The sequence below is a fragment of the Erpetoichthys calabaricus genome, chromosome 7, assembly GCF_900747795.2.
Source record: "Erpetoichthys calabaricus chromosome 7, fErpCal1.3, whole genome shotgun sequence".
In the NCBI taxonomy this organism is placed as follows: domain Eukaryota; kingdom Metazoa; phylum Chordata; class Cladistia; order Polypteriformes; family Polypteridae; genus Erpetoichthys; species Erpetoichthys calabaricus.
In genome coordinates, this window is record NC_041400.2 from 17,070,912 (window position 1) to 17,086,381 (window position 15,470).

Genomic DNA, 15,470 nt, shown 5'->3' on the forward strand with positions numbered 1-15,470 from the left:
TTAATATGGCTCTGAAGATGCTGATCAAGATAGTAATCAGACAAAATTGAAAGATGAGCTAAAAATCACTCTGGGGAGAAACTGTTTACAGGAAGTTTGACTTTCTCACTATGCATTCGCTATGAATGGCATACATGGCAGTTGTATTTTTTCTCAAAGGACATTTGTGCTTCCTCAATAAACTCATTACTTGAAAAGCATTATGGATGACACGAACACAAACAGAATACTACTAAGAAAATGGTAAAGCATAATGAACGCCTAAATGGCTTTAAATGAAAGGGAAAAAAACATCTGAATGAAAATATAAAGAGTTATGTAACTGATGTCTTTTAAACAATTAAATGACTAGTGAAGACAAGTAAAAATAAAAATAATTAGTAATATCCTATACGGCACTGAACAATGCATTTCTTGTAGGATTAAAGGAAATACATTAGAACTGTTTAAATACAGTGGGTATAGAAAAGAATCCCCCCCTTCAAAATATTCCCATTTTTTTGCTTTATAGCCTTTAATGAAAACATACAAACCAATATTTTTTTCCAGCTGTACTTACTCAATGCAATCTATAACATCCAAGTGAAGGATATCACAGCTACAGTTCAGAAGATTAATAAAGGATCCCCCCCCCCTCCTAAACTCAATCAGGTGTCAGCGCCCACCATTGCCATTACAGACCCTGGTTACTGGCTACCTTCCACCTGTGATCAGTTGTAATCTGTGTGATTAGTGAAGCTGTTCCTGGAGCATTCATTCCCTTGCTTGGTAGTGCAACTGACAGCAAACAACTGACTATGGGTGGCAAGTCACTTTCAAAAGATCTCAGGGATAGAGCTGTGGACAGACATAAGGCAGGAGATGAACATAAAAAAATCTCAAAAGCTTCATCAATCCCAAGGAGCCCAGTGAAGTCCATCATAAAGAAGTGGCAAGTGTTTGGCACTACTAGGACCCTCCGTGGATCCGGCCATCCCTCCAAACTGGATGGAAGAGCAAGGAGGAAACTGGTAAGAGAGGCTACCAAGAGGCCAATGGCCACTTTGAAGGACTTACAGGATTTTATGGCAAAGAGTGGCCATTGTGTGCATGTGACAACAATTTCACACGCGCTCCGCAATTGTGGCTTTTTTGGGAGGGTCGCAAGGAAAAAGCCACTTCTCAAGAAAGGCCACATTAAGGCTCGTTTGAGCTTTGCCAGAATGCACCTTGAAGATTCTGATGCCAAGTGGAAAAAGGTCTTATGGTCAGATGAGACCAAAATCAAACTATCTGGCCTCAATACCAAAAGGTACACCTGGCGGAAATCCAATGCAGCTCACCATCCACAACACACCTACAGTAAAGCATGGAGGGGGCAGCATCCTGTTGTGGGGGTGTTTCTCTGCCGCAGGAAATGGGGCTCTCATTAGGGTAGAATGAAAAATGGATGGGGCAAAATACCGTCAAATTCTTGAGGAAAACCTGCTACCCTCTGCCAGAAAGTTGAAGATGGGCAGAATGTTCACTTTTCAACACAACAATGACCCAAATCACACAGCAAAATTGATCACACAGTGGCTGAAGGAGAAAAAAGTGAATGTCCTCATGTGGCCAGTCAGAGTCCAGACCTACAGTGCATCCGGAAAGTATTCACAGCGCATCACTTTTCCACATTTTGTTATGTTACAGCCTTATTCCAAAATGGATTAAATTCATTTTTCCCTCAGAATTCTACACACAACACCCCATAATGACAACATGAAACAAGTTTACTTGAGGTTTTTGCAAATTTATTAAAAATAAAAAAACTGAGAAAGCACATGTCCATAAGTATTCACAGCCTTTGCTCAATACTTTGTTGATGCACCTTTGGCAGCAATTACAGCCTCAAGTCTTTTTGAATATGATGCCATAAGCTTGGCACACCTATCCTTGGCCAGTTTCGCCCATTCCTCTTTGCAGCACCTCTCAAGCTCCATCAGGTTGGATGGGAAGCGTCGGTGCACAGCCATTTTAAGATCTCTCCAGAGATGTTCAATTGGATTCAAGTCTGGGCTCTGGCTGGGCCACTCAAGGACATTCACAGAGTTGTCCTGAAGCCACTCCTTTGATATCTTGGCTGTGTGCTTGGGGCCGTTGTCCTTCTGAAAGATGTACCGTCGCCCCAGTCTGAGGTCAAGAGCGCTCTGGAGCAGGTTTTTATCCGGGATGTCTCTGTACATTGCTGCAGTCATCTTTCCCTTTATCCTGACTAGTCTCCCAGTCCCTGCCGCTGAAAAACATCCACCATGCTTCACTGTAGGGATGATATTGGCCTGCTGATGAGCGGTGCCTGGTTTCATCCAAAACATGACGCCTGGCATTCACACCAAAGAGTTCAATCTTTGTCTCATCAGACCAGAGAATTTTCTTTCTCATGGTCTAAGTGTCCTTCAGGTGCCTTTTGGCAAACTCCAGGCGGGCTGCCATGTGCCTTTTACTAAGGAGTGGCTTCCGTCTGGCCACTCTACCATACAGGCCTGATTGGTGGATTGCTGCAGAGATGGTTGTCCTTCTGGAAGGTTCTCCTCCCTCCACAGAGGACATCTATAGCTCTTACAGAGTGACCATCGGGTTCTTGGTCACCTTCCTGACTAAGGCCCTTCTCTCCTGATCGCTCAGTTTAGATGGCCGGCCAGCTCTAGGAAGAGTCCTGGTGGTTTCGCACTTCTTCCACTTACGGATGATGGAGGCCACTGTGCTCATTGGGACCTTTAAAGCAGCAGAAATTTTTCTGTAACCTTCCCCAGTTTTGTGCCTCGAGACAATCCTGTCTCAGAGGTCTACAGACAATTCCTTTGACTTCATGCTTGGTTTGTGCTCTGACATGAACTGTCAACTGTGGGACCTTATATAGACAGGTGTGTGCCTTTCCAAATCATGTCAACTGAATTTACCACAGGTGGACTCCAATGAAGCTGCAGAAACATCTCAAGGATGATCAGGGGAAACAGGATGCACCTGAGCTCAATTATGAGCTTCATGGCAAAGGCTGTGAATACTTATGTACATGTGCTTTCTCAATTTTTTTTATTTTTAACAAATTTGCAAAAGTCTCAAGTAAACTTTTTTCACGTTGTCATTATGGGGTGTTGTGTGTAGAATTCTGAGGAAAAAAATGAATTTAATCCATTTTGGAATAAGGCTGTAACATAACAAAATGTGGAAAACGTCATGTGCTGTGAATACTTTCCGGATGCACTGTGTATATATATATATATATATATATATATATATATATATATATATATACATACATACATACATACACTTTTTCCACATTTTGTTATGTTACATTATGTTATGTTAATTGACAAGTTATTAATCCCCAGGGTGTACTTGCTTTGCCCACAACACACTGTGAATGGTTTGATGAGTGTGTTCAATAAAGATATGCACAATTATATTTGTCAGTGTTATCAGTGTAAGCATATTATGTTTGTCCATACTTATAACTTATTAGATCAGATCACATTTTATGACCAACCAATGCTTAAAACCAGGTCATTCCAAAGGGTTCACATACTTTTTCTTTCCAAATGCAGACAAGGACTAGAAAAAGCAGTAGATGAACTGAATTATTATTATAGTAATTTACTAATTCTATTTTGTTATAGGAAGAAAACACATGTTTACAATTTCAGCTTTTATGTCCATTATGTTTCAATCAAAATTTGCAAACATCACTGCAAATACTAGGTCAGATACAAAAGAAGACAACAACAAACTAAATATATAAATTTGTCACTAGCACACAAGTGTTCAAAAGAGTATCAGTGTGCTACATTCTTACATTTGTTTATAAAACTTGGTCCACAGAACATTTATATGACAATTTAGAATATCTACTGATCTTGCTGAAAAAAGTGACCATCAAATTTACAGAGATGTCAATATTAATGTAATCAGATATTTACCTTGAGGACATAGTGTATGGTTTAATTTTCATATAATCTGATAGTTATCTATATATACTCTGAACTATTCAAAGCAGTAAAATAAAAAAACAGCAAGAAGCCAAAAAAAAAACCCATTTAGTATGAAGGCCCACCCTGAGGAGGAAAACGAGGTCCTGAATATTGTGGGTTAGACAAAGGAGGTGGCGGGGGGAAAGGTGCATTGTGCACTGGCATTCGCTGCCCCATTTCAGGATTAGTCCATTTCATATTCATAGGAGGAGGAGGAGGTGGGGGAGGAGGAGGTGGGGGTGGGGGTGGTGGAGGCATAAATGGAAATGGAGGCATGACATGTGATCCAGAGCCTGGAAATGGTGGTGGCGGAAAAGGACAGGGCAACATAACATTGTTTTGGTTACAAGGATTCACTGGAGGTGGTAGCAGTGGAGGTGGCGGTAGTGGAGGTGGTGGCATCATCCTATTTCCAAAAGGAGGAAAGTTGGTTGGCATGTAACGCCCTTGGGAATGTGGATTAAATGGTCGCCTAGGGGCGGAAAATCCTCTGCCGGCCTGATTTTGAAACCCTGCTGCAGAATGTGAATTGTATCCCCAGTCCTGGAATCCTCTTTCGTTTTTATAAGTGGACGTCTGAGTTTTCCCAAATGGCACAGGGTCTGCAAATGTATTATCTGAAAAGAAAGAAAAAAAATATTAAAAGCACGTAAACATTCTCATCTCACTTATTCCAGTTCAGAAGCAGTGGCGCAGGGCTGAAACAACCCTGGACAGCACCAGTCCATCAAAGGGTCCACTCACACACAGACCTGCACCCAATGTGAAACCACCAATTAACTTTAAAGTTTGATAATTATTGTTAATATTTTATTAATTTTTTTCTGAACAGATTTATTCCAGTGATTATGGCCAATCTACCATAGCAACATCTATGCACTCTGGATGGAGCACTAATCTTCTATAAAGGCACTCGCTCAAACCTGGCCAATTCAAAATCACCAACTAACCTAACAAGCATGTCCTTGGGAATTGGGTGTGGATATCTGGAATACCCAAATTCTTCTTCAAACATTCTCTAACCTGTTTAACTTCCTACACAGTTCTGGGAGGCTGAAGTGCAAGACAGGGAAAGATTTGGATGAGGCCCACTTAGGTATATGCCCACAGTGACAATCACATGGGTCCAATTTGAAATCACTAATCAAGAGGACAAGCAGGTGTTTAAAGATGTGGGAGGAAAAGCAGTGTACCAGGAGAGAAAACCCCCACAGATCCAGAGAAAACGTGCAAACACCACAATGACAAGGACCGGCCACTGGATTCAAACCTACGACACTGGACATGTGAGCCAGCAGGACTAAGAACTGTGCCACCATGATCCTGCCATAAATGGCAAATGTCACTTAATCACTGCTCTAATGTTTTTAGATCTCATTAGAAGGATACAGGCCATTCAGCCAAAAAAAACCAACCACCAGTTCTATCCACTTAATCCCTTCAAAATAACATCATGTCGAGTTTGGAAGGTCCCTAAAGTTTGACTGTCTACCTACTACTTGATCACTTTCTCCATGCATCTTCCATGGTCCTCAGTGTGAAGAAAAACCTTCCTAATGTTTGTGCCCCCATGTTCTTGACAAACTCATTTTAAAGCCACAGTCTCAATCTACTGGATTAATTCTCTTCATAATTTTGAACACTTCATTCATGTCTCCTCTTAATCTTGTTTTGTTTAAACTGAAAAGGCTCAGTTCTTTTAATCTTTTCTCATAACTCATCCCCTGTAGTCCTGGAATCATCCAAGCCGCCCTTCTCTGGTCTTTTTCCAGTGCTGCTATGTCCTTTTTGCTGCCTGGAGAATAAAACTGCACACAGTACTCCAGATGAGGCCTCACCAGTGTGTTACAAAGCTTCTTGGATTTGTACTGTACATAATAATAATTCATTACATATCAGGGTGCTATATAACCCAACAAAAAAGGTTATGCATGCAGTAGCTACTACTGTATGTCAAAGATATACAAAGGTTAAAAAAGTTGGTTCAATGAAAGACAGTAAAATATTGCAAAGCAACTGGTATACTGTTATATGGCGACTCTGCAATAACAGGTATGCTGTACTATAAAACATACCAAAACTGCCCTTGGACCTCAAACTAAGCTTTCTGACCAACAGCAAACATGCATATAAGCAGAGGTGCCTGCATTTGTACTGTACAAGATGCAAAAGGGGTTTCTAAGAAGGCCTGGTCATTTTCAAGTAACTTTGTATTTAGATATGTACATGTCAAATGAGGTGGGTCGGGCATCTGATCAGGATGCCTCCTGGACAAGTCTAACCGGGAGCTGGTCCCGGGGAAGACCCAGGACACGCTGGAGGGACTATGTCTCTCGGCTGGCCTAGGAACGCCTCGGGATTCCCCCGGAAGAGGTAGAAGAAGTGGCCGGGGAGAGGGAAGTCTGGGTATCTCTGCTCAAGCTGCTGCCCCCGCGACCTGATCTCGGATAAGCGGAAGAGGACGGATGGATGGACGGACGGACATGTCATAATCAAAAGTTTACTTAATGCTTACTATATATTACTAGACGGTCTCACAGGGCCAGACAGACCTTTCGAACAAGAACGTGTTAAAAAAATGCTTTAGTTGCCTCACATTTTTATGCAATCGTTTTGTTCACCCCACTAAATTAAAGCTGAAAGTCTGCACTTCAACTGCATCTGAGTTGTTTCATTTAAAATTCATTGTGGTAATGTACAGAACCAAAATTAGAAAAAAGTGGTCTCTGTCCAAATATTTATGGACTTAACTGTATGTACAATGTATAATCTGATTTTACAAAAAGGTTATGTTTACTTTTAACACATGCTATATGCTCGTTGCACATATGAACTCTCTGCACATATGACACACATTTATATGTTTAACAGGAGTCTTTTTAGGAGATGTTTTTCTCAGTTCAAAGTTCATTGTAATTAACAGCTTGATCTCTTGTCAGACAAGGTTATCAAGTGGACCATTGCTCTTTGCTGTTTAAAATCACTGCCCATACTTTCAGCTCTGCCTCCTTTGAGGCACTAGATTGATTTAGAAATGTGACACTTAGTGAGTTGGCTAATTGTTGCCTCCCATATTTGAGCAAAACTCACTCATGGTTGTCTCCAGGCATATGTGTTACATTTACAACTCTGTAAGACTGATCCACAGAGAAGTAAATTATCAGTCTAGTGGAATGTTTAAAGCTGTTAAGAGGTTATTGGCATCTGTTTTATAACCAGTGACAGGGCACTAACAATGAGGTTTTTCAAAAGAGTGAAGGTCTATGCTCCACTCATTTCATTATGCTGCTGCATGATAAAATTGGCTGTTGGCAGATCAGTTAGCCATTTTATAATTCAGAGAACACAGTGGACTTCAAACAGAGAGTAATTAGTGTTGATCACATTGCATACCCTAGCCGAGGTTGACAAAAAGTGGCTTCTTGTTTATTACAAGGAAGAAGACAGCTACAGCTTTCCCCTACAGCATAAAGTACAATGAAGTAACCAACCTCGAATGAGGCACTGGTACATCACGAGGCACTTTGAAAGTGCAGGAAACATGCACACAAACTCAGTGGTTTTGAAGTTCACTCTTCAGATTTTATTCCAACCAGTTTAAATGAATACGGCATCATTTTTAGTTTCAATTGGCTTCAATTGCAGTTAACTAGCTTTCGTTTCTCCTAATTCCAAGAAAATCAGACATATTTCTATTTTTGTTATACTTAAAATGTTCACATTTATTAACCATTTTCTTTTTAATTCATACTGTTCTAAAGAGACTATTCAATTAATTGTTCCAGAAGCTGACAATAAAGGGCTTCAATTACTTCACTGCTATATTCGCTTATTAGCTTCACTCAGGAAATTTCGTAAGACAATGGACCTTGGTTATAATGCTGAGAGTTAATCAGATGTATCAGAAGTACAATGTAAGTAACTAAGTACTTCCCTGTATATATTTGTTGGGGTTTATTTTTGGGGTGACCAGTTCCATTTTTTCTCCAGATGTGGTGTATGTTGACTCTTCCTATATACAAAAATTGCCAAAATGCACCCTGACTCCCAAACGTCATGCGAAAAGACAGTTTTTCTATGGGAATTAAAGTATATCAAAATAATAAAAAAACAAGTTCTTTTCCACAACTTATAATTTTATAAATTTAGTTCCATGCTTTCTGCCACTTTGAAGCCACAGGTTTTGAATTGTTTTAGAAATAAACATACTAAACTTCCTAGCAGAAATTACTGAAGATGGTCAGAAAGCATCATTGTGCTAGTACAGTTGCATCAGGAACAGGCAGTCACATGCTGCACCATATCATGCGTTTAAACACACACTTTATTCACAAGAACACACAATCATAAGTTTAATAAGGCAATAACTTCTATTACTGTAATAGTTACACAGAGTGTAGGCACACACAGATAGTGATATGAGATATGGTGAGTTGTTGGACAAAATTAAAACAACATTGTTTAGGGGAAAATAACATTTTCTTTATGAAGATATTTTATCATTCAAAGCTTTTTGTTCTGGTTCACTTATAAATACATAAAGGGAAAAATTTCAGATTTTTCATTATAGTAAGACAATAGGGCCGCGCTTTCCAAGAACCTTATCAAGAGATAGGAAAACATAACATTGTGGCAATATGGCAGCTACACCATCTGGAATTAAAAAGAGATAAGTGGACAAAGTAAATGTGATTTTAATATAAACATCATTTCTGCATTACATGGATAAAAAACAAAATGCAAGCTATTTAAAGGGGAAACACAAAATGAAATGGTTGAACTGAAAAAAGTTTCATAAGCTTAAGATGTTATACAAAAAGTTTTGAACTGCTTGTCAAAACTTTAAATATTTTCATTCTCCTGAATATTTATGCATATTACAATAAAAATGCTCAGGCATGTTCAGAGTGTGTTATTTTTGCACACAGGATGTAGTCATAGGATACTAAAACAAAATGGTAATTCATTTGAATATATAATTTAGGATATCTTAAAAGTGCAAAAATAAATCAATTACTTCCTGAACTCGAATAGTCTAGCTCGAAAAAAAAACAAATCAGGCAGGCAACATCTGACGCAAGGCCTGGTGGAATCAATCCTGAATGGCAAGGAACAGGCACAAACAGGGCCAATTTAAAAGTCACTAATTGTCGCAATAAGCACATCCTTGTGATGTGAGACAAAAACAGAACCCCTGCAAATCCTAGAGAGACACAAGAACAACATGTGTAACTGAACAGCCCGAGACTCATAAATGACAGCTGCTGCCACATAAGTAGTTACAAAAAAAAAAAAATCATCAAAACAAGAATAGTGCAAAAAATCATTATAAAAATCACTGCTATAGGGATCATGGTCATATCACCATTGAGAGGACCCTTGTGCATATGTAAAGCAAAAGAACTGCTCAATGCCAGAACAAAGCACTAAGGCCCCTAGGTTCACCTGTCTGTCTGTAGTGAACACAATGAAGGAGAAGGAATCTGAGTGAATTCTATTTTTTCCCTCCAAAGATTTACAGTCCATTGCTTTTCTTACCTGTACCATTGTAGTCATAAATTGTAAAGCACATCAAAATGATGGCTCACATACATATATGTCACACCTAGTGCCTGAAAATACATTTTCTGTATCATCTGTACCACTAAAGAGTGGCTGATGTGCTGCAACCAGACTTTAGCATCCTGTTACCGAGAGTTCTCAATGCACTGTACTTGAGAGCAAATGTCAGTTATTGAGACTGATATTTGCAGTCAAATGACTTTGAATTACCTTTTCCACCATGCACTCAAAAACTAATGCACATTAACCATAATTTAATTATTTCCATTCACCCAAAAGATTTATACCTATTGAAATAAAAATGCTCAGGCATGTTCAATGTGCATGATGTTTAGGAATAGGAAAGGGTTCTATAAAACTGGAATCAAAGATGTAGACCAATGAGAAAATGGTCATCTAATTTAAAAATATCTGGACTGTCTTGAAGGATCACTGACTTCTGACCCCATTTGTGTGATTTATGTATTTTCTTAAGTACACTTCAGACACTGTCCCTTGTATAATTTACCCATTTCTGTCAGTGAACAATCATCCATCCTTCAAAGTCACTGAGGTTTTCTAGCCATACTTGCTACAGTTATAGGCAGTACGTCCTGCCAAACAACTTCATAACCCTTTAGCAATCTGCTAAATATTATTTGTCTAACTATAAAAATATATGAAAGTACCCCAGTTTTTTTTTTAACTGTTCAATGTCTCAGGTGTTTCTACCTGAACAAATAAAGTTTATATTCTGCTATTTGGTTTAAAAATTTGCAAGTGTAAAAATCAGACATCAAGCCCTCCTTTTCATGTCTAAAGGACTATGAGCTTCAATGTGCTCATGAAACAACTACTTCAGCTTGAGTGAATTTTAATTGAATCAATCTGATAAAGGCTACAAATACAGGTTGAACCAATTTATTACTTTAATGACACAGCAGGTTTCAGAAAATGTGACTTGCACCTTAATAACATGACTGAGTTCAGACACTTAGTAAATCGCTCTAGATTTAAAAAAAATGTAGTTATGACATCATTTACAGTATATTAAGCCTTCATCATAACAGCTTTCAATACTAGTAAAGCAACTGAATATTTCTGAGTGTTAAAATCATATGTAGTGCTACACTTCAGCTATGAGGGAAATAGATACTTTACAAATACAGATGTGGATATGTGCATTACAACTGCATAATTCCCAAGGATGGGGAAATATTAACCCATTATATAAAAATGGTGGTTGGGCAGATCCAACTATAGGTCAGTAAGCTTCATGCATCACAGATAAATTAATGGAAGGAAAAGATTGAGCAGCACATGGCAGCAACAGGAGTTTTAGTGAACGGTCAGCATGTGTGCAGACAAGGGAAGTCATGTTTTACTAACTTGCTGGAATTCTAAGTGGAAGCAACAAAAGGAAACAGAGTGGTGCCTATGAATTTATTTATTTTGATTTCCAAAAAACATTTGGTAAGTAAGGTCCCACATGAGAAGCTGGGTATCAAACTAAAAAAAAGTGGGAGTTTGGGGTTTAGTGTGTGATGAATACAAAATTGGCTAAAACACAGGAAGCAGTGGGTTATGGTGTGAGGAACATTATTAGAATTAAGGAATATTAAGAACGGTGTTCCTCTTGGGTCACGTCTAGTGGCTTTACTGTCATACCATCAATGCCCAGTATTGCACCATACCGTAGTGCAAAACAATGCCCTCCCCATCAACCAAACCAAAAAACGTTGAGTCAGTTCTAGGGTCAGCAACACTTGAGGGGAGTCCAGAGGAGAATGACTAGGCTGATTCTGGGACTAAGAAATATGAGGTGAGGTTGAAGGAATTGAACCTTTTCTGTTTAAGCAAACGGAGATTAAGAGGTGACATTTAAGCAAACGGAGATTAAGAGTTGACAAAGTGTTTAATATTATGAAAGGAATTAGTAAAGTGAATCTAGGCTATTACTTTAAAATGAGTTTTCCCAGTTGGAAATGTGTTTAAGGGTAAATTTCAACTAAAAATCATAAAGACAACTACAGACAAATGGAATAAGTTACCACGTTGTGTGGTGGACAGCAGGACTCTAGAGAGTCAAAATTCGACTTGATGTTGTCTTGGAGAAATTAGGTAGATAGGATTTACCATCTTTGTTGGGCTGAATGGCCTGTTGTAAATGCTTTTCTAATTTTCTAATAAAATAATCTAAATGTGATCACAAAACTACATCTTCAAATATGGCACACTCTCAATTTAAACAGTCTCATACTGTTTTTATAATGCATTACAGCACTGCTATCTTTTTTCACCTTTTTTTTGAAAACCGTCTACAGGTTGAGAATTTACTTCCAACATATATCAATAAGCTCTTTTTAAAATTTGAATTTGTTTAATGTAGTGCAGGAAATTTCACATCACATTTATAATATTTCATTATCCCAGTGCAAAGCTTCACACTGATCTACCTCACTGGAAAACTAAGTTTTCTAAAATTATTATTCCTGCAAAGTTAAGTTGGGATCCCACCCATTCCAGTTTTATCTAAACAATTCACACTCATTTTATTCATCATGGGCTGTATATTCCTAAAGATGTGGTTATGAGGTTAACTGGTGATTCCAAATTAGCCCTGTGTGAGTGGGCTTTGTAGTGGACTGGCTTCCTTCTCTAGGGTTGTTTCCTGCTTTTGATGCATAGCTGTCAGGATAGCCTCCTATGACCATGAAATGGAATAAGTAGTGTGAGGGACAGCGGGACCCTTTCCTGGCTGAGACGCTGCCATAACAGAAGGAGCAGGGGAGTGGACATATACAGGGCACTACCTCCCCTAGAGTGCTAGACGGCAGCCCTCCTGGGTTGTGGCAATGCTACGGTCATGAAAACTGGGGGTCTGTAACTCATTCCTGTTGGGTGCTGTGGGGCCAACCAGGTGGAACTGCACAGCCCTACTTTGGGGAGCTTTTACCACACCTGGGAGTGCTTCCAGACCTTGCTAATGAGCCACATGGAGTACTCTCAGGTGCAGCATAAAATGAGTGACAGAGAGAGACAAAGAAGAAGAAGAAAAGAAACTGCCATTGTGCTTCACTGTGCTTGTGTACTGTGCTGTGCAGCTGGCAAATGAAAGAAAAGGTTTCCCCCAGCGGAAAACAGTATGTTGCTGGACTTGTGCCTGGTGTCTGTCTGTGTAAGCTTTGGGGAGCTAGTGTGCCCCCTGGTGGCCACAGTAGATTTGGAAATGCTAAAGAGTATTTTCAAAATGATCTGGGTTCTACTAATTAGACATAGTAATTGTGTCATCCATCCCTTGTTAAAGGTTTCCTATAGAGAATACAGTCTGCATACAGTGTTCTATGTTCCCACATATAGTACATCCTTTTCTTCCAAGTTAGAAGTAATCCTTCTAAAATACCTTTAATGACAAATTTTCTTTTGTCCACAACTTTCGACCCAGGTTTTACAATGTCTGCCTCTACTGAATTAATGTAGGTTTCTGTTTAGTTTATAATACTGTCTTTGAATATTGCAGACTATACCTTGGAATGTTTTAGAAAGTAAGAAACATAGGCACCATATTTATAAAGAATTATCACTGTATATACTGAATGATTGGCACATTTATCTAAAGCAACTTACAAGTTTGGGATACATTACAACTGAAGCACAGGCAGGTTAAACAACCTGCATAGAGATACCTAGTGAGAACTGAACTGGCAGTCTTGAGATTTAATGTCCAGTGCACAATACTGGCCGACTCTACAAGACTTTTCTTAATACCTAGACAGGAAGTGATCTATCAGGGTATTTTTTTTTAAACAAAGCATGAAAGAAAACCTATATAAAAGATCATATTCTCAAACCCTCATAATCCATTCAGAATCGAAGGGAAGAAACATATTAGACATCCTTAAAATGAATGCAACAATTCTATGTTAAGCCAAAAGCCCTACACTCAGCAGATGTGTCACTGTAGCAGCTGACAGGTGCAGAACTTCAATATGCTTTTAATTTGAGAGTACATTTGGGCTGGCAACAAGCTGAGGACAACAAAATCTAAAATAACATGCCTGATGTTTAGCTAAATCATAAATGGAATAATGATAAAAAAAAATGTACATGTGTTATTGGCTGGTGTATTAAGAAAGACAGACATATCCCTGAGACTCTACATAAGACATGCATTATAATTAAGTTGTGACATCAGCCAGATAGTAAACTTAGGTTGTGTCTGCACGGCTTCCACCAATTATTTATAAGGAAATTCAAAGAGGCCTATACTACTTTTCTTCAACAACTGCTCCTGCAAAATGTCTATGTTTGTGTTGACTGCAGCACAGTTAATACGGACATTTTAATATAAGCACAAAAATCTGCAGGTGAACAGACAGCTCTGGTGATAGGTGCGGTCCACTGGATTGACGTCTTTTTCTCTGCACCTATAAGTACAGCTTCATGTATGCAGTAAGTATGAATTAGCTTTAAAGTTGATTCTACAGGTCATAACAAAAAAATGCAACAACTCTTTATTTTTGTAAAGTATATAGTATATGACAATATGTATGTGTACCTTTTGTCCTTTAGTTATAATGTACTACCAAACCATTTCCTCCACTTCCATCTTGGAGCAACTCCATCCATTTATACTCTGCCTTTCACTACACATGGCCAAAACTTCTTAGTGGATTTCTCCTTGGCTCAGCACCTACCAGCTCCCCATTGTCTTTCTCATTTTTCTTGTTCCTCTCACTCCATGACAATCCACACATCTATCTGATTATCTTCATCTCTGTTCTTTTGAGCTGTTTCATGTTATACTTTCACAAGGGGGCTCCGCCCCCTGCTCGCTTCGCTCACCTAACCCCGGCGTTGGGTATCCTGAAATACATTAGTCGAGCTCTTTTTTTTTGGAGCCGTGCCCGCTTTGCCCGCGACATTTCAGACGCGCGTTGTAGGCGCCTGTGTTCATTGATTTTATCCAGGCAGGCTCGTGTTTGTATATCCGCCAGTTGAGCTCGTTCGTTTTGAACCCGTGCCTGCTTTGCTTCCGCAGTTTCAGACGCGCGTTGTAGGCACCTGCGTTCATTGATCTTATCCAGGTGGGCTCGTGTTTGTATCGCTGAGCTGTATTGTGTTTGAATTTGGTGTAAAGCGTTCAGCGGTTTGTACAATCCCAAGCAGCACATTATTCCTAACTTCACTCCGCAGTAGTGCCACTCACAATATGACGGTGACGCCTGCGCCTTCACTCCGCAGTAGTGCCACTCACAATATGGCGGTGACGCCTGCGCCTTCCGTACTATGTTGGGTTTCACTATGCTGTGTAGGCGCCTTTGCCTTTCGTACTATCTTTGTGGACCTGTGGGGCCTCCGTAGCCTCTTCCATTTGAATCTGGGCTGCAGCGCAGAATCCTCTTTTTTGTGTGGCTGTGTCGTTAGTCGTTAGCTATGGGCGCATTGTTGCTTCATTTCTACTTCACGTCAGTTGAGCTCTTTCGTTTTTGGGCCGTGACTCCTTCGTTCGCGGTGGATACTTTGCTTGCGGTTTATGAGACGTGCACTGTATGCGCCTGCGCAGTATGTCTCATGGTCCCATCGCCGTGTACCTGCGTCCATGCCATCCGGTTTACCACTCTCGGTTAGTAATATGGATAGGACATGTATAATTCCTACAGAGCATACTACTCCTCGCACAGCTTTCATAAACCTTTAGAAGACAGGACTAGGAACAGCTTCCACAAATTTGTCCGTGTACCCGTCAACCTGGCTAACACTGCTATGACTACAGCACTATCTGCACTAAACATGTCAACTAAGTAGTAGAATTTTCTTAATTTCTCTTAAGAATTCTATTGCAGATGTCAAAATTTACACTTACTGTACTATACCCCTCCTGCTTTACCTTTTTTTCATCTTTTTTCAGACTTTGCAACCTCTTCTTTCAAAAACATA

The 15,470-nt window shown here is 39.5% G+C and overlaps 1 protein-coding gene across 2 annotated transcripts in view; it reads right to left on the minus strand.

The window, feature by feature from the left end:
- Positions 1–3,599: 3,599 nt before the first annotated feature.
- The window catches only part of naf1 (nuclear assembly factor 1 homolog (S. cerevisiae)), a 53,404-nt gene continuing 41,533 nt past the window's right edge, over positions 3,600–15,470 (minus strand). For both annotated transcript variants that reach the window (XM_028792536.2, XM_051929796.1), the window contains one exon: positions 3,600–4,606. In XM_028792536.2, coding sequence (XP_028648369.1) covers positions 4,056–4,606 — 551 coding nt within the window. In that variant the 3' untranslated portion in view covers positions 3,600–4,055. The remainder of the gene's footprint in view (positions 4,607–15,470) is intronic.